The sequence below is a fragment of the Populus alba genome, chromosome 7 (assembly GCF_005239225.2).
Source record: "Populus alba chromosome 7, ASM523922v2, whole genome shotgun sequence".
Classification (NCBI taxonomy): Eukaryota; Viridiplantae; Streptophyta; class Magnoliopsida; order Malpighiales; family Salicaceae; genus Populus; species Populus alba.
In genome coordinates, this window is record NC_133290.1 from 12869321 (window position 1) to 12887745 (window position 18425).

At 35.1% G+C, this 18425-nt stretch overlaps 2 protein-coding genes across 2 annotated transcripts; one reads left to right on the top strand and one right to left on the bottom strand.

The window, feature by feature from the left end:
- The first annotated feature begins 2355 nt into the window (after nt 1-2355).
- On the top strand, nt 2356-6657 carry LOC118043468 (amino acid permease 4-like). The gene is given in 8 exon segments (XM_035051448.2): nt 2356-2488; nt 4360-4504; nt 4626-4859; nt 4986-5079; nt 5184-5398; nt 5528-5667; nt 5764-6267; nt 6270-6657. Coding segments are annotated over 8 exon segments (1491 nt in total). The 5' UTR covers nt 2356-2482; the 3' UTR covers nt 6423-6657.
- A 1561-nt stretch (nt 6658-8218) lies between these two features.
- LOC118043469 (ultraviolet-B receptor UVR8) lies at nt 8219-17790 on the bottom strand. The gene is made up of 11 exons (XM_035051451.2): nt 17637-17790; nt 16490-16676; nt 15786-15932; nt 14678-14759; nt 13997-14152; nt 13315-13512; nt 13039-13121; nt 12414-12539; nt 11980-11993; nt 10474-10547; nt 8219-8646 (listed from the first exon to the last, which is right to left on the bottom strand). Exons 1-11 carry the CDS (start codon nt 17737-17739, stop codon nt 8533-8535), a joined length of 1284 nt encoding a protein of 427 aa, XP_034907342.2. The 5' UTR covers nt 17740-17790; the 3' UTR covers nt 8219-8532.
- Nucleotides 17791-18425: the final 635 nt, after the last annotated feature.

The window sequence follows — 18425 nt, forward strand, 5'->3', positions numbered from 1 at the left end:
AGGTGTCATATATACCATTAGAAGGCCATGACCATGTTGAACACGCAACCACTTTCTATTTGAAAAATATTCTATATTTATTAAAAGATCATAGTAAAAAAATGAAAAAAAAATCCTTAAACACAAGTTTTAAAAACATTATTTTTTAATGGTAATTAAGTTATTTTATTATGTTTTAAAAAATAAAATGACTAAAAACCTCTAAGTGCCCAATTTTATTTTTTTTTTTGTTTTTAAAGTTAATAATTGAGTCATTCCATTGTACGTAAATTAAAAAAATTAAAATATAATTATATCCCTAATCAATCTGGTAAGGACTAATAAACTTTATAAAAAAATTAAAATACCTCTAACACTAAGATTAGTGATTTTTTCTAGAATGAAAAAATAATAATTACACTAATATTATAGTTAAGAGTTAAATATGTATAGATGTGCAATGAAAATACCTTCTGTTTTAGTTTTTTTTATTATTTTTTTTTGTTATTGTTATATTAGAAAAGAGAAGCATCATAGCATGCAAAATTGTGTATAGTACCATCCTAATTATGGCTAGCTAGATAGCTTGAAATGAAACAAGTGGCCCAAGTTGCACTTGATTGTTTGATGGTATAAAGCCTAGTATTTATTTGGTAGGCTAGAAGAAGTGTCTTCATCATCCCTAGCTAGCAACAAGGGAGGGAGGGAACCCACCACCCACCATGGGAGGTGGTGAGCAAGCCCCTGAAACCACTTTCAATGGTGGGTGCTGCAAAATAGCTTCCAATAAAATCATTTCACAACGTGGGTTTGTCAAATTCAGCATAAAATATCAAATCTACCTAATTCATAAACGTATCTTGCCTTCAGTTCCATTGAAATTTGGATTCTCATTTCTCTTTTTCAAGCATCTTTGACTAGACGTTATATGGCTAGCTAGCTAGCATCTCAAATTATATGTATCTTATAATTACTAAAAAGAATTTATGATATCTATTTTGTCTAAGAATAGCACCTTCTTTTTTTCTATTTAATTTGCAAGTGTATATATATATACATATACATATATAGTATATACATATATATATGCTTAGTAATTACTTTTTTTACAAAGTTTTGTTCTGAATAAAAAAAGGGGATAGGCAGTTTTACACATCTTTTACTCCTGCTTGACTCAAACGTCTCAATTGTAATTTATTCATCCATTTACAAGTATTTTGAGATTCAACTAAGCATTAAACTCAAAATCAGCCTACATATATAAAAAAAAAAATTACATATCAAGTCAGACTTAAACTTGAAATCAAATAAATTTTTTTAATATAAAAATAGAGATCAAATATCCACCCACATCTTGAATGAGTGCATTATAAGAAATTAGTGTTTTTTTAATGACTCCATCTAAAAAATTTAATCTGCAAGTAAAATTGAAGTAATTTTTCTTGACAATGATTTGTCTATTTTATAAACTCATTAGTATATTTATTATTAATAAATTTATTGAAAGATCATAAATTACCGACATGCGGTCACTAATAATATATATAAGGATCCATGGCACCGACCAATCAGAAAGCATTGGTTAATTAATGTTTGTGTATATATTTTATTTTATTTTTTAAAAAAAAGAAAGATTGTTTGATCAGAGGTTAATTTGAGTTAAAATTTATCTTCGTAAAATTTAAGTTTGTTTTTGTTTTCATTTTAACTTGTTTAGGAAAGTTGAATTGCTAAAGGGGGTAATGATTTCCTTCCAAGTTGATGGTTCTGAGTCTAACCTTTACATCAAGTAGAACACTACCTACCTTGGAATTAATTTATGAATTAAAAGGAAACCCTAACGGTGGCCATTAACTCCATTCAAATTCTTAAACTACTCTTCTTGCAGCACTTGGTCTCCTATATTGATTTAAAATCTATTAATAATAATGAAAGTATTTGGAAACGGTTGAAATTATATTTTATATATATATATTAATATAAAAAATAATTTTTTTAAAAACAATAACAATATTTTAATATATTTTCAAATGAAAACACTTTAAATCATACCCATTAACATCACAAGAACATTAAACCCATCTCACGAGTTGAGTTGGGGGGGCCAAATTCATGCACTCCATTGCCAAATGCCGCAATGTTCATGTTTATAATTGAATATTTCGGTGCTTAATTAAACAACCAATCAAGTTTCTCGATCAAAGGTACGGAGGAGGAGGAAGCATTGATTCCTCTCTTGAACAAAGGATGGAGGAGAGAGCAGACACGTTAGAAAGCAATACAAAAGTCGTCTTTATCGATAGATTATACAAGGTATAATTTGAACTAGTTGCCTTAACCATTTTTGCTTTCTCCATGTATATAAACCTGGGGAGATCCAAGGCAAAGACAGCGCAGCAATCGGTAATCTCAACTATCTGTGTCTGTCTTTGTTTTTAATAAAACCCTCTTTTGTACATATTCGAGTTCCTCGGGTTGAGGGAGAGGAGGGCTTGCTAGAATAATGCAGGTAATCATCTCTTAATGCTTGCTTTTCTGAGAATGTGACACGAATTGCTTTAAGTGCTCGAAACCACCCACTCGGTCCTAGATTCGTTTGTCTTTTGTGCCTATGTGGGATGAATTTGTGTCCTAATCTTAGCTTAGTAAGCGCTACAAGACGAATTAAATGGCCAATTAATGTGGAAACCACGTCCTAGATTTGTTTTTGTCTTTATGGCAATTCCTTTTTCCTTACTTTTGGGAAGGGGCATTTTTGTCTCTTATGAGACAAAAGAAAAAAACCATGCAAGCCTGAGCTCACGGTGAGGCAAGCTTGTATCAGAATTGCTCTCTTCTATTACTAAGCTCATTACGATTGATTCTCTGCACGCAAGTAGCCTCTTCATCACATCTTCCTAATCCTTCAATTCCAGCTATGAACCATGCTTAACTTCAAGTTATTTTATATTATTACGAGATTTCTAAAGTAAGAAAGCTCATAGTAACTGTATCATGAGTGAATATATATATATATATATATATATATATATATATATATATAATTGCTGATATCTCATGAATGCATGTGAAGTGATCATATAGGAGGGGCACCCTTTCGATGGTTTGAAAGGCTAAGCACAAGGGAAGACCTTGCTAGCTCTTCTGAGGCGTTTCACTGTCACGAGTGATCGAGCCCTTATCTCTGTTAGCGTTGAGTTTTCGTCGCTAGCTGCATGGGAGATAAGAGTGAGACAGAGAGTTGACCCAAATAGTGTTTTTGATATGGTTGATGGGTTATCTGAGATTTTAGGTCATTGGCACACGCCCAGTTGTACTTGTCTTGTGATTTCTATGGGCCTTCTTGTTCCTGTTTTTCCCTTCTTTTTGTCGATTCGCAATCAAGAAATTAGGATCATATATACCCCCACCACATGTATAGTGCCAACACACTACATGTGTTAGATGCAGGTCGACGTTGATGGTATCTACAGTCAAAACGAATCTTGTAGGCTTGATGCACCATGAAACTCGTATCTTGGAGCATTACCCTATCAAAGATAGGGTTTTGCATTCAGTTTTGCATGGATTGCATGTTTTGACGTTAAGAAAACAATAGAAAAAACCTTTCAAAACCATAAAAACTAGGATCCACCCGCTTTGCCCTGACTTGGACTGGGTTATTTTTTAATCTATTTAAAAAATAAACATGATCAAACTAGGTTAACTGAGTCAAATTTTAATAAGATCTAGTCAGCTCATTTTCAAGAATTCTTTTTAATTTTTTTATTCAAAATAACGATTGTTTAAAAGACTTTTTAGATAAATCTAGATTAATCTCCTATCCATAACTTAACTCTATTAATCTAAAACCCGGATGTTAAACCTAATAATACACACACATATATATATATATATATATATATATATATATATATATGAAAAGTTAGGTTATATATGAAAAGTTAGGTTGGATACTTGTTGAGAGTTTGGTTTAAGTTATTTCTTCCTATTTTTAGACTAATAAAAGGTTGATAAAGGTGGGGCTACAAAATGAAGTAAAGAAGACAGTTCATTGAACGGTTTATAAGAGGCTACAGTCCAGAATACCACTATAAATACCCCATTTCCCAAGCTCAACTTCATTCATATCACTAGTTGCCTTTCCCCTTCCTATCTTCCATGCATGAAGTCCTGAGACCCAACATATAGCATTCCAAAAACCTTTCTTTCCATAGCCAAGAAGAAGTTTAGGTTTAGTTGGTGGATGAAAGCTTGCTCTTCATCCGTTTGTGCATACTTTGCTAAACCATTTTAAGCTCTCATTTCATTTCATAACGAGCCTCATTCCAACTTTACTCACTGAAAATATCCTCTGTTTTTGTCCTTCTTCAATACAAGATGGGTGAGAATGCTGCCTCAAAGAACTGCCACAAAAACCACCACCTCCACAATCATCACCAGGTCTTTGACGTCTCCATTGATGTACTTCCTCAAAATGGTTCCAAATGCTTTGATGATGATGATGGCCGCCTTAAGAGAACTGGTAATCTTCGCCATCCTTCCCCTGTTTCTGCTCCTTTTCTGCCCTGTCTTTGCTTTGTTTCTAGAAAACTGGTAGAAGTATAAAACATCTCATATTCTTGCTGGTTGGTTTGTGCCTTCAGGTACTCTATGGACTGCTAGTGCCCACATAATAACAGCGGTGATAGGATCAGGAGTTCTTTCCTTGGCATGGGCAGTAGCTCAACTAGGATGGGTTGCTGGTCCTGCTGTCATGTTCTTGTTCTCACTTGTTACTTACTATACCTCATCTCTACTCACTGACTGTTACCGGACCGGCGATCCCGATACAGGAAAAAGAAACTATACATACATGGACGCTGTTCAATCCATTCTAGGTATCATATAGAAAATTTTCTTCACAAAATACAAAATATTGTAACCCTACTAATACACCATTTTGAAATGTTTCCTTCCTTCTCTATTTCACTAATGCTAATTCTCTTGTCTTCAATGTTTCTCAGGTGGAGTAAAGGTCAAGTTGTGTGGCTTTATTCAGTACCTGGGCCTATTTGGTATTGCCATTGGCTACACCATTGCATCATCCATAAGCATGATGTAAGCTGGTCTTAGTACAGAAATTTCTTTTTCTTTTTCTTTTTCTTTTTCTTTTTTGTTCTTGAAAGCCTAGAGTAATAAGCTTGGTTCATGGTTATTGACAGGGCAATTAAAAGGTCAAATTGTTTCCATCAAAGTGGTGGACAGAACCCATGTCACCTTTCGAGCAACCCATATATGATCATGTTTGGTATAACAGAAATTCTGCTCTCTCAGATCCCAGACTTTGATCAGCTATGGTGGCTCTCTATCGTTGCCGCGGTCATGTCTTTTACTTACTCTAGCATTGGTCTTGGCCTGGGCATTGGCAAAGTTGCAGGTATTTATATATTTGCTTTAACTATTCTAGTTAAATCCAACTTTTATACCATATTGAGGGACTAACTCCCACAACGAGTCTCCTGTGACTAATCGAACTCTAAGCTCATCTATTTTCACTGGCATGCAGTTAATGGGACTTTTAAGGGTAGTCTAACTGGGATAAGCATTGGAACCGTAACCGAAACAGAGAAGATATGGAGGAGTTTCCAAGCACTTGGTGCTATAGCCTTCGCATATTCATATTCTGTCATTCTTATAGAAATTCAAGTATGTACGATCACTTGATATCAAACCTCATTTTCTCTTAGTCAATATGGACAAGCTCTGAGTAACTCGGCACTTTTTTGTTTATTTTTGCAACAGGACACAGTTAAATCTCCACCAGCAGAGTCGAAGACTATGAAGAAAGCTGCCAGGATAAGCATTGTAGTGACAACAACTTTCTATATGCTTTGTGGCTGCATGGGATACGCAGCATTTGGAGACCTAGCACCTGGAAATCTCCTCACTGGCTTTGGTTTCTATAACCCATATTGGCTTGTTGATATTGCTAACGCCGCCATAGTAATCCACCTAGTAGGAGCATATCAAGTGTTTTGCCAGCCTCTCTTTGCTTTCATTGAGAAATGGGCAAACCAAAAATGGCCGGGAAGTTACTTCATCACCAAGGAATTCAACATCGCAGTCCCAGGCTTTGGGCTATATAAGCTGAATCTCTTTAGATTGGTTTGGAGAACAATATTTGTGATCTTAACCACTGTTATATCAATGCTGCTCCCATTCTTTAATGATGTTGTGGGAATTCTTGGGGCACTTGGTTTCTGGCCTTTGACGGTCTATTTTCCAGTGGAGATGTACATCGTACAAAAGAAAAAAAGATACCAAAATGGAGTACAAGATGGATTTGTCTCCAAATACTGAGCATGGCTTGCCTAGTGATTTCACTTGTAGCTGTTGCAGGCTCACTTGCTGGTGTTGTGCTTGACCTTAAGGCTTACAAGCCATTCAAGACAAGCTATTGAAGTACTGGTAGCTGTATGAGTTGATGAGTAACCATGGGAAGCTGAAAGCTAAGAACTGCACTTGAACTTGATTGTTCTTGAAAGAAAAGTTGGAAAATTCGCACGTAGGTGGTGTTTGTGTAGGTCATCATTTGTAATTTTATGTTGATTTCACTTTAATCAGTGCTCGTTCCTCCAAGTGTCTAAGGACTTTGTTATTAATTATGCATAAGGAATCCAAAATGGTTTTCATGTATTCGACTTTGTCAATTCTAAACCCTCCAATCTAGACATTATCAATTCAATATCACATGTCAATTTCATATTCCTCGAAGGCCTGGCATGATCACTAGCAGGCATGCACCTGAGTGATACGTTTGGTTAGTATTTCACGACAGGAAAAAATAAAGTAGAAACACAAGGAACAAAAACATGTTGATTAAAGGGACAAATACAAAGACATAAAATAAATTAGAATTGTTTTGGAATGGATTTATGTCTTTTCAAAACAAGATGTGCGAAGAACATGTCTCATCTATCTTTATTATTTTTATCTTTTTTGTTTTAAGACAGTAATCAAAAGATTGATTAAGTATTTAATTAGTATTAAATTATTTAAATTTGTAATTTTTGACAAGATATATCAAATTTGAGAATCCTTTAAATTTACAGGAGTAAATTTGAAACAAATGATCAGATTTAAGTTGTAGTTTTCTCTAAATAAAAAATTATTTTCTAGTTTTAATGATCATGATACCTCAGTCAACTGATATACCCGTTTATCGCACGTCAAGACAAAGTCTGCTCTTGCTGGTTTTGACAGATTAAGAACTCAACTGGATGTTCTTACTACTAAACTATTTTGAACAACAAAGGATTTCCCAGGAAAGTAAAACTGGTTTTGACTTGATTTTCAATTTGCCATGCATGTGTTTTTCCTAGGAAAAGAAAAGGCCAGACAGAATCAGAAGATGCTGCTTGATATACAGAATTTTTTGCTGTGTTTTTTTCAGACAATAGCATCAGAGATTCAGATTGTTCTTGGAACTACAAAAAGAAAGGCATTTTGGATGGTATCAAAGAAAAGAAAATGTAATAATTGTAACTGATAAACAGCACCACCACCACCACCACCGAAAGTGCCTCTCCCATTCTACACCACCAAATTATGGAGAAGAATAATTCGTCAAATACATGATGCAGAGAAGAAAAAAGATGTTTGTAAAGGGCATTAAAGGAATCTTGACAATCGATTTACTTGACGAACTATTCATATAAAACAATGCTAGAATGCTGCTATTTTTTTTTTTTTTGTCAAAGATTCCTTCTCAGATCACTTTCTAAACAATCTCATCAATTTATCAAAAACTTTTGATAAGTGAATCTTATGAAAATCTCCTATAATTCATACAATTTTGTGCCGGAACTTGACAAAAGAACTAATATGAAATTTGTTAACAATCATATGTAATTTTTTTTTACCTTGAAGTCTGATCTAAAAACTTATCTCAAGAGATTCACTATCTATTTTATATAGAGATAATAAAATTTAAATTCCTGTAACATTAATGTCATGTTAAAAAAGGTTTTAAGTTATTAAATGAAATTTTAAAATAGAATTTATATTATTTTTTAATATTATTAAAAAAAAAATCTCATAATGTCAAAACAATCATTTCAATTTAAAATCAATCTCCTCCGATATTATTGGTTAAATCTAAAAGACCATAAGAACCAGTTTCTTTTGCATGAAAAAGGGTACTCTTGTTTGTTTATGCATAGAGGGGCATGCCAACCAACAAAGATAGTCATACCAGTAGAACAAACCACGGTGGTCCCTTTTAGACTGGTCAGGTGGCTTTTGAACAAGATGAACAACAGTAATACCATTTTGAACAAAGAGCTGAATCTTGCAACGTCAAATGTATTTCCTCTACGCAAACTTAAAACCAGAAACAATGTTTTGTCCAGGAAGAATTTACATTCTGCAGTAATAAGTCGGCAAAAGATGCCAGTTCAGGCATTGCCTCTGCTTCAGAAAGAAAGATACTGGAAGTCCGGGATGGAAGAACAGGTTATTACTGCTGAAACAGTTTGGAAGTCCGGGATGGAAGTCCGGGATCTGGAGTTATCAAATCCGTATCCGTTTGACATCACTCTCCGGGACACTTGCATCATTCCCATTTCCCCCAACTGAAACAGTTTGCCCCTGAACCAACAATGCACGGCAAGTGAATACTATAACCTGGAATCACCAAAGTACACCACTATCATGGTGGCGGGTTGTAAATTTGGGCTCTTCTGAGCTGAGCTAAGGCGTTACTCAGAGCGGCCAGAGTATATAGGTAACTTGAGCAATTGCCCTCTTCTAGCTAGGCAAAGATTACTCAGAGCCAGCCTGGATATAACGTGGTAACTTGGGCAATGGACCAAGACCCTACTTAATAACAGAACTTCAAAATAAATACACATAAAGGCTATATTTATTAATTATCTTTCATGAAATGAAAATTTACCTCTACTTTTGACAAAAAAAACTCCAGATACAAAATGAAAATTAAGACCCCACCACTTATCAGACATATATAAAAGATATTAATAAATATTTATTAAATATTTTAAAAAATCTCATTTATAACTTTGTTCAAAGCCGCAATTCAACTTAAGCTGGTTCTGACATTACTTTAGTAATACTAGAAGTTTCCATGGCATGTTTTGGTATAGAGATTCAGGTAACATTACTTTCTCTACATACTTTTCAAATGCAGAATGTTTAGAAGTTCTTTCAACATAACTTAATTGAACTTTCTTCCCCGTCAACATAGCCACTCTTGCTTAATCACAACTAACTCAAAGATGATTAAAACTATAGACTTGGAATAGAACTGCTAAAAAGTACCGTGACAAAAAAGATAGAAACACAGATTGCATCTGTTATTGAAGCAATGACCGTGTAAAATATTTTAGATATTATGATGAAGAATTTGGATATCCTTAAGATGTTCTATTATAAAAATATTCTATTACAATTACATTCCTTAACACATGCATGCCCTATGTGTCCACGTGTTAATCTAACATGCGCAGATCAGAGCCAAACATCCTAGTTTGCATTCCTAGAAGCAACTTACCTTTGGGACGGTCCCCCATTTCATACTTGAAACTTTACTTTTTGATACAACCATGCTCGCCACTTTAGTTTTTATTTTGTTATTTTTATTTATTTATACTATATTTAACCCCTAGCTTGTATTATCTGTTATCGCTATATATATATTATTCATATATAAAAGCTAGGGGTGGAGCCACTCTTACAGGTCATTCTCTGCGATAGGTATTTGCTTAAATACAGCACATGATTCCTGATCACCTACCATGCTTGAAGTATAATTATTGATGCCAATGTTGTATCAATATTGATACAAAGAATGTGAACAGTTAAGCCTGTCCGACTTTGTATCCCAACTTTGATGTACGAAATTCTAGAAATGCCAACTTTATCAGATTCATCACAACCACGGTAGCGTATCTATCACGAAGGCGAACACCCGCTTTCCCTGTCAGAGAAATAGTGGAGGCATCAAATAAATAACCGGAAAAAAAGAGAGACAAAAACCCATTATGACAGTCCAAAATGCTTATCAAGAAAAGTGTATGAGTACAATACAGCAACCTAATGACGGCATATCAACCAGTCGAAGCCTTCAATCTGATGGCCACCAATCCACTCTCATAGCTCATACTCCCAGAGCTTCTATGATTTTCGTTTAGCATTTCTTTGGAACAACCCAAACAAATACAATTTAGGTGAATTTTCATCAGAGAAAATTAGAGCAAAATATGTTGCGTTGCGCCTAGATTATCTAGCTACTACATATTTCAGCCTAAAATTAATTTAACATTAACACTCGAGCTTTTTGAGTGTGGAAATAACTGAAAATTGATGGAAAAACTAGGTTAATCTCAGGTTATAAGCCAAATGATTTAAACAGGCCCAGCCAGCAGGGCCCCAGATTAAATACAATTCGCTAACTTTCATTGAGACAAATTAAGTTTTCAATATACTCCATACCGCATTATTTGGCTCCATCCAGTTTAAGTAACTACTCAGGGTCAACTTTGAGAAATGCATCTGCAAATGCAACGCTGCAGATCCATAATTGCAGAAAGATCACTACTGCATCATATTGGTCCGTCCCAAATAACTTTGAGAAATACATCCCTGTTTCTGTCCTCAGAAAAATAGGTCCTCCAACGCACACCTCTTCTCTCAAAAATAATGGAAAAGGGTCCGCTACTTTGTCAAACATTGAAAAATGGTCCTAAATGTGTTGATCTGCTACAAGTTAAATGCATTTCTGACAATTACCAGTTTCTAAAGAAAAGGAAGCCAGAAATCCTAGAATCATGTTCTCAATTCATTACAAAGAGAAGGAAGCAATATTCAAAGAAGTGTTGGTTTTCAACACATCACCATAATATTTGTTATCATTTATCAAGAGCTAAGGTGGAATGTTATTTGCATATCAGATTCAATTTAAACAGACTCAGTGTATCTTTATCTGACAAGAGAATGGTTGTCAGTATCACCATTGTTTTCAAAGGAAGTTTCGTAAAAGTTTTAAAATTGATACTTTACTCCAAATTTTGGCGAATTTCTTAATAATTTGGTTAATGCAAACTTGAGAGGGTTTCTTCCAACTAGTAACCAGGAAGATATGACGCAGCCAATCACAAGATTTTACTAACTTAACTTTGGCACAACTCTCAATTTGACAATTGAAACTCGCTTCAATTAAGTTCAATGCTATTAACAGTAGGTTAGTCATTGGGATATGGATAAATCACTTCTTTTTTGGGCTTCGTTTACAAGAAGTTACGTGTGCTTTAACTAGTAGAGACCTATGAGCAACTTTTTGTAGCTTGGCAGGTATTCTGATAGTCAAAAGCGTTTAGAAATACTTTCCTAGAATGTTTTCTTCTTAACCCTCAGTATTATATTCTCATTCAATGTTGTGTTGCAGATTATTCTCACTTTTTATCTTTTTATTTTTTACACCTAAAACTATAAATTCTGAATCTTAGCCTACCATTAGGATAGATGGGTAACCATTATGATTCACATCCAACTGCATTAACTCAAAATTAGCAACAAACTAATGAAAGAGAGATGTAGTTATGCTTCATTACCGGTCCATTAGGACTCTCCATGACCAAGTTGTCCATTTTTGGCCTCTTCCCCAAGGAAAATACTTTTGTCGTTCAAGTAACAGCAGTGTGCCTCCATCCACTATGAATCTTGCGTGACTACTTTTGCCAAGTGCCAAATAAATGCAGATAAAACAAAAATCAGATTAAAGAACAGAACTACTAAGAAAGAAGCAACCCTCTCAGAAAGAACCATAAAGACAAAATCCCTACAGAAACTAAACATCCAATGTCATGGGCTAATCTTAACCAATATTTCTGAGAAACCAATAACAGAATGTGCCCTGCTCATGTGGAAATTTAACTTGCGCAGAGAACAGCCAAGCAAATGGGATCAAATGTTTTTTTTGTCACCCACCAACTCTCCAACCTTGTCTCTCAAAACTGCATAGAGAAAAGAGATAAACCAAACATTAAGCATTATTTCAAGAGCAAAAATGGGATATACAAGTAACGATACAATTAATTAAGCCAGGAAAAGGAATCATTTTTGTTTATTAACAAAGAAAAAAAAGAACTGGAATTTTTGAAACAGTCTACAAGCTTCCAACACCTAAGGGAAAAAATCCAATAATATGCAAGATATTTGTGCATAGGCATGTAAGAAATTTTGTGATTGTACATGTGCTCTGCTCCTGTACTAATTTAACTCTTGTATGGCCCTGTTTTCCATGAGCACAAATAGGAAAAACTACCTGTCTCCCTGTTTCAGCTAGTACCCTGTTTCCACAAAGGCACAACTCTAGGGAAACTACCTGTCTAAAATGTCTTGCTTTCACCAAGTAAACTAACAGTTACATTCACTATGAGATGAAACGTACTTGTAAAATCATAATTAAGAAATTAAATATTGTAACCTTATTCCATCCCCAGCCATAAAGGTTTCCATCGGAAGTCAATTTGCCATAGTGTGTCTCCAGCCACCTATATCTGAGAACAATTCAAGCCGAAAAAATTTTTGTGGATTCTGGATTAGAAGAAACACTAAAAACATGTCGTAGCTAAGTCAGAGCAAATCTGATGTTGATTATTAGAAGCTTCAAATATTTGCAGAACTAATGAGGTCAAAAACATGCCATGGGTTTCAATTACCTTTAAAACTACTTGAGAGCTGAGGGATCAAGGAGAAAAAAACATAACAAGTTACAACAAAAAAGAAAAAAACCAAATTGAATGCTGAAGTGGAAAGAACGATCCTAACAAATGGGAAAAAACAACATTTAACTTAACAGTGATGACAACTATCTTTAATGGCCAAGGCCAATGAAGTTACATAGAAAAAGAACCTATAACCTCTTGAATTATTTTATAAAATTCTGAAAACTTGCATTTTTTCTGACCTGGTTACTCTAGAAAAATATTTGCATGAGAACAATTTTGTGGAAGAAAATCTGTTCTCAGAAATGGGTGTCATCAATCAAGTAGGTACAATCTCATGAAAATGGTATTAATCAGAGGCCAGGAATTGATGTGACCAGTGAGACAAACTGTAATGTGAACCCACAAGAAGCACTTCAATGAAAAAATAGAATGACATCCCAACCAACCTTGATAAAACAAATTTAGTCCTTGAAAGACAAATAAAATCAACTACTGGTCGAAGGTGCCTGACATGCCTATCTTATCTAACCATACATTTGAATCCTTCTCAAAATGATGCAAGATCCAAAATTTCAATTAAATGAAACGAAAAAACTATTTAAACAGCAATGAAAGGAGAAAGAATCACCAGAGAAATGTAACTATCCTGCAAGGCTTCCACCTTGTGAGGAGTCAGGTGATCCTCAAAGTCCCCATGTCCCAGTTGACCATATTTGCTCCATCCATAAGTGTACAGTCCACCAGAAGAGGAAACAGATATTGTATGCCGCCACCCACATGCAACCATTATCATCTTGTCTCCCTGCAACTCCCATGATAAAAACTTAATGACTGGTTCATTAAAACTTATTAGAGAAATCGCAAGGTTATTAAAATACAGGGTCATAAATTTGGTTCATTTAATAGATCACCAGTTTCAGATTTTGCTTTCTAACATTAACAGTGAGTATTCCAAGAGAAGACACTCAATCTGAAAAATAGTTCTTTAGTAGGATTCACAGGGCAACTCCTATACACTGTCCAGCAGTTTTGGAGCCATAGAAAACCCCTGCTCTCTTTAAAGCCACATTCAAAAATTTAAACCTGACTTTTTTCAAGTCCATAACTTCACCCTTAAATTTTTCACTATAGGCATATGTTGAAAGAAAAGGATAGCAAGAAAGACAAGCTCAATAAGTATATGATAGTAACTGGATTCTTTTGCCAGCACTCCTTGATCTTCAATGCTGGTTATGCTTAATCTACTTAAGAAACAATTAGTACAAGCAATCATTTCTGACACATACTTTGACAAGTGAAACTTTTTCAGGAACTAGGCGATCATTTCTGTCACCTAGTCCCAAGTTCCCATATCGGCCCCAACCCCATCCATAGAGCTCTCCATCTTCTGTGACAGCTGCAGTATGTTCAGCACCAGCAGCAACCATTTTAATAGAGACTCCCTACAAGAGAGATAAGATTTCAGTACACAAAGCATCACAATATACTGTCTGCAGTGCTAGACTATTACATGTCAACAGTGACAATAAATTTCTTTTGCTACAGCATGTCACAGAGGAAGCATCAATATGATACTATCCAACTCTATAACATGGGAAATTTAACAATTTGACCAAGGATTTTACAATCTCTCAGCTGATGGTCATTGAATTTGCACCTCCAATGTGACACCAACAGACTACATCACTACCTTCCTCTAACCACACCTCTCAATAAATAAATAAATAATACCCCCCGAATAATATCTGGTTAACAATGCACATGCCCAGCTATAAACTCAATGAACTAAGCTTTAGTTCTGAATCAATTGGAAGAGATAAAGAATCTGCTAAGGAACTTGACAGGGAAAGGGGGTTCATTCAGGTACAAGAGGCAAATGTTGAACCTCAAAAAATGGCATTAGACAAATACAGTTGAATGAACAAATAGGTGGATATATCTTCAATGAACTAGTTAATCTAAAGTACCTGAAAAGCTTGAATTTTCTGAGGCACAAGGGAGTCCTCGGTGGTGCCAAGACCAAGTTGACCATTTTGATTCCGCCCCCAACTTCACAGTTACAAGCAAAAACACTATAAATAAAATGCTTTCCCACATGATAGAATCAATTTTCAGAAGCATAGATGTAAGTTTGGAGGAACCTTCACCCAAAAGATACAGTAAACTAGAAACCCGAGGCAAATAAGCCATTTACATGATATTTGGTACGCAGAAAAATAAAAATTGCATAAGAGCTATTAAAACTAGAGCCAGAAGATGAACGTTTACTATTGAGCATTTCATGCAAAAACATTATAGCTAGGAATAGCTATAACCCAACAGTACAGAACCCAGTTCCAACCAAACATAATCACAGATGATTCACTATTATGTTGTGAATGATCACTATATGCCATTGTAGAGCTGAAAACTCAACGGCACCAAACTGCAGAAGATAAAAGTTATAATCGCAAGTTTAACCAATAATTGTATAAATGCAATGAGAGAAACATGTTCAACCAATCCTCCAAAAAATATACTCACGATCTTATGAAACAACAACTTGTTTTCTCATCTCTCATCCTAAAGTTTTCCTAAGTTTAGAGGATATTTGTTCACTTCATTTAGGAGATGCTTCCAGAAGGAAAAGCAAGAAGTTTATGTTCTAGCATATTATATTAGTAACGCTGAATTGGACTGGTTCTGGCATATACTATTATTACTGCTGAATTGGACTCCTCGACCTAAACATATCATTAATGAGACAGGTCCTGAGGAATCAAAGCAGCTTTACACATGAAGTAGTATGCTAGCCAGCACTTACACTTAATTAAGGGGTTTTTTGGTGGTAAAAAAATTCATTCACGCGAACAAGGTGAAAGTACACCTAGAAGAATAAGGTATCCAACAAGAGATACATGAGGGGGGGGGGGAATCAACACGGGCACTGCAGTCCTATTGCTAGAAAACCCCACCAAAAAGAAGCCAGAAAAACTATGCAGATGCACAACAATTTCCTTGAAGCACTAACATGATATATTACAATTGCCATAAATCTAATTATTGGGAAAAGATAAAGATAGAAAGGCTACTAACCTTTGCACCTCACCATCCATGGTGACTGCCAGACAATGGCTATCCCCACAAGCAATTTGCCTTATCTTTAAACTGTGCAAGGCCTTAATTGGCTGAGGAGTGAACAAATCACTAGAATTTCCATGTCCTAGCCTCCCAAAATCACCCCTGGTAGAAAAGGAACACAATGGTTGAGGGCTACACATGAAATCCAGTCGAGAGATTAAGAACTTACTTATACACCTATGATAGAATTGTTAGAATGTTTCAGAAGATGAAATAAACTATCAGAAAATTGTCTTTAGATGTGACTTGCTGGTTAGACAACTTAGTAATGATTCACATACGAATATGTATACTACATTCCTTTCATCTCTAACTTCATCTTACAAAAGATTCCAGGAGAAAACAAATGAGCTAGGGGATTCATAAATTTCAACCATCAATGGAAATATTATTTGAATAAAATTTGCAAGAATGAATTAATGACGCTTGGAAACAGCCTGTAAGATAAGGACTCAGTTATAAATACTCAGACAACCAACCAATTTATTTAAATTAAGTTATTCAGATGTGTAACATCATTTTATTTTTCTTAGGCCAACTATTAAACTGCTTGGTTCTCAGATTTCAAAAGAACACACAGCAATCAATAAAATTACCGTAGTTCTCAAAATTAACCAAAATTAGTAATCAAAGATGGAAGTAAACAATGAAGAACAGACCATCCCCAACTATAGACCTCCATTCGTGACTCAGAATATGCAGTTGTATGATCAGCACCACAAGTAATTGATATTATATCAAGGCCATCCAATGTACTCAATTGAGTTGGAGTGGGTCTATCCTCAGCATCCCCATGGCCTAACTGCCCATCCTCTCCTCGTCCCCAGGAGCAAACGATGTTTCCAGCTGTAAATTATGAACAATTGTAACTCTAATTGATGCAAGTTTAAGCAATCAAAGTATGAGAATAGAATTGAAGAAGAGGTTACAAATTAATAGGAGTCTCTTGTGATAAAGTTTATACTCCACAAAGAAGAGATTAAATAAGTCAACAAGCATACATAATTGAAAGTTGCAAGTCTTTTAGATAAGTAGTTGCAAGCAAATAAATAAATAAAATAAATAAAAGGATTTGAATCTACAAATCTCAACATTGTTTGAAAAGGTAAATTATTCCATCAAGGCCATAGCTTACCGATTTGATAAATCGTGGTGATTTTTGTAGCTGATTATCTTCTTCTTACCATTTCTTGACCAAAAAACACACAATTGAGAGCCACTTGAGTACCACATTTAGGGAATGAATCCAGGAATCTCATGAAAATTCTTTGGCTATCACTCCTTCATGGATGATTTTATGTAAAAAATGAAATTTGCAATACCAGCGGCTAAGAATGACTGGTCAATAAGGCCCAAAAACCATTTGGGTGCCACAGGGATAATGCATTTAGATGCTAGTTTCCTCTATGTTTCCATTCACAAGCCATTGTTTCCTTGACTTTCCCTTAACAAGAAAAGGCACAAGACACAAACAAGAAACTGATACATCAATGCTGGCTTGAAAGAAACTCAAAACTAACATCCTCCACTAATGTTTACCCTATCCAAAGTTGTGCATGTCCATCATAGCTCTAACAACAGAAAAATCAAAACACAGTTCAACTAAATCTACCAAAACTCTCAAAACAGACCGCCAAATGGTTACACACTAAGCCAAATACAAAATTAAATCACCCCATAAACAACTTCAAGAGCAAACAAAGGTCAAACAATCACAACCAGCGATCAAAACCAAAAGCTTCAGTCTTTACCAAAACTAACAAAAAACCAAAGCAATGTAAACAAACCCCACAATTATAAACTTACAAAGAAGAGCAACAGAGTGACTAGCACCGGCAGAAATAAGAATAACTTGACGAATTGGACCACTAACTTCACTACCACTAGCAGCTCGTCCATCCTCGGCCATTTTGCGTTTTATATCTGCTGTTCTAAAGCAAAGCTGCTGTCTTGTGTTTTTTCAAAGAAACCAAAGTCTAGAAGATGTTTCAAGCTGCAGGTTGTTCTCTGCAATGACTATAAAAGTAATGATAGTAACCAGAGAGTGGGTGGCAGTGATAAATTTATAGGGACAGAGATGGTACTTGTGCTCCTGCTACCATCGACAGGCAGTATACAAAGGTACATGAACACACTGTAGAGTGTAGATGTAGAAAAGACTAGACTTTAGGGTTTGTTTTGACGCCCAAACAACGGCATTGATGATGGGAAGGGCCCGCCCACCATTTGCAGCTTTCGAGTTTTCTAAAGCAGCGGTGTCTCTAATTGTGTTGTTCATTTTCCACCACACAAATCCTTTCAGTTTGAAAATTCTTCTGTTCACATTAGCTACTCGCATTGATGAGTAATTAATTAAATGCTGTGGGACTCTCTCCCGCGGTGTCCAATGGGATATAAATGTAATATTACGTTACATAAAATAAAAATAAAAAAACTAAGGGAGTTCACGGATTACTGTTCGCTACAAGTAAAATAACGTTTATGTCCTTGAGAAAAAAACAAAAAAAACTAGTTTATCTTTTGAACTTTTTAATAAACGTAATAGTATTTATCTATGTCTCGTAATAAATCTTTCATGTCTTCAAACGGGTTTTC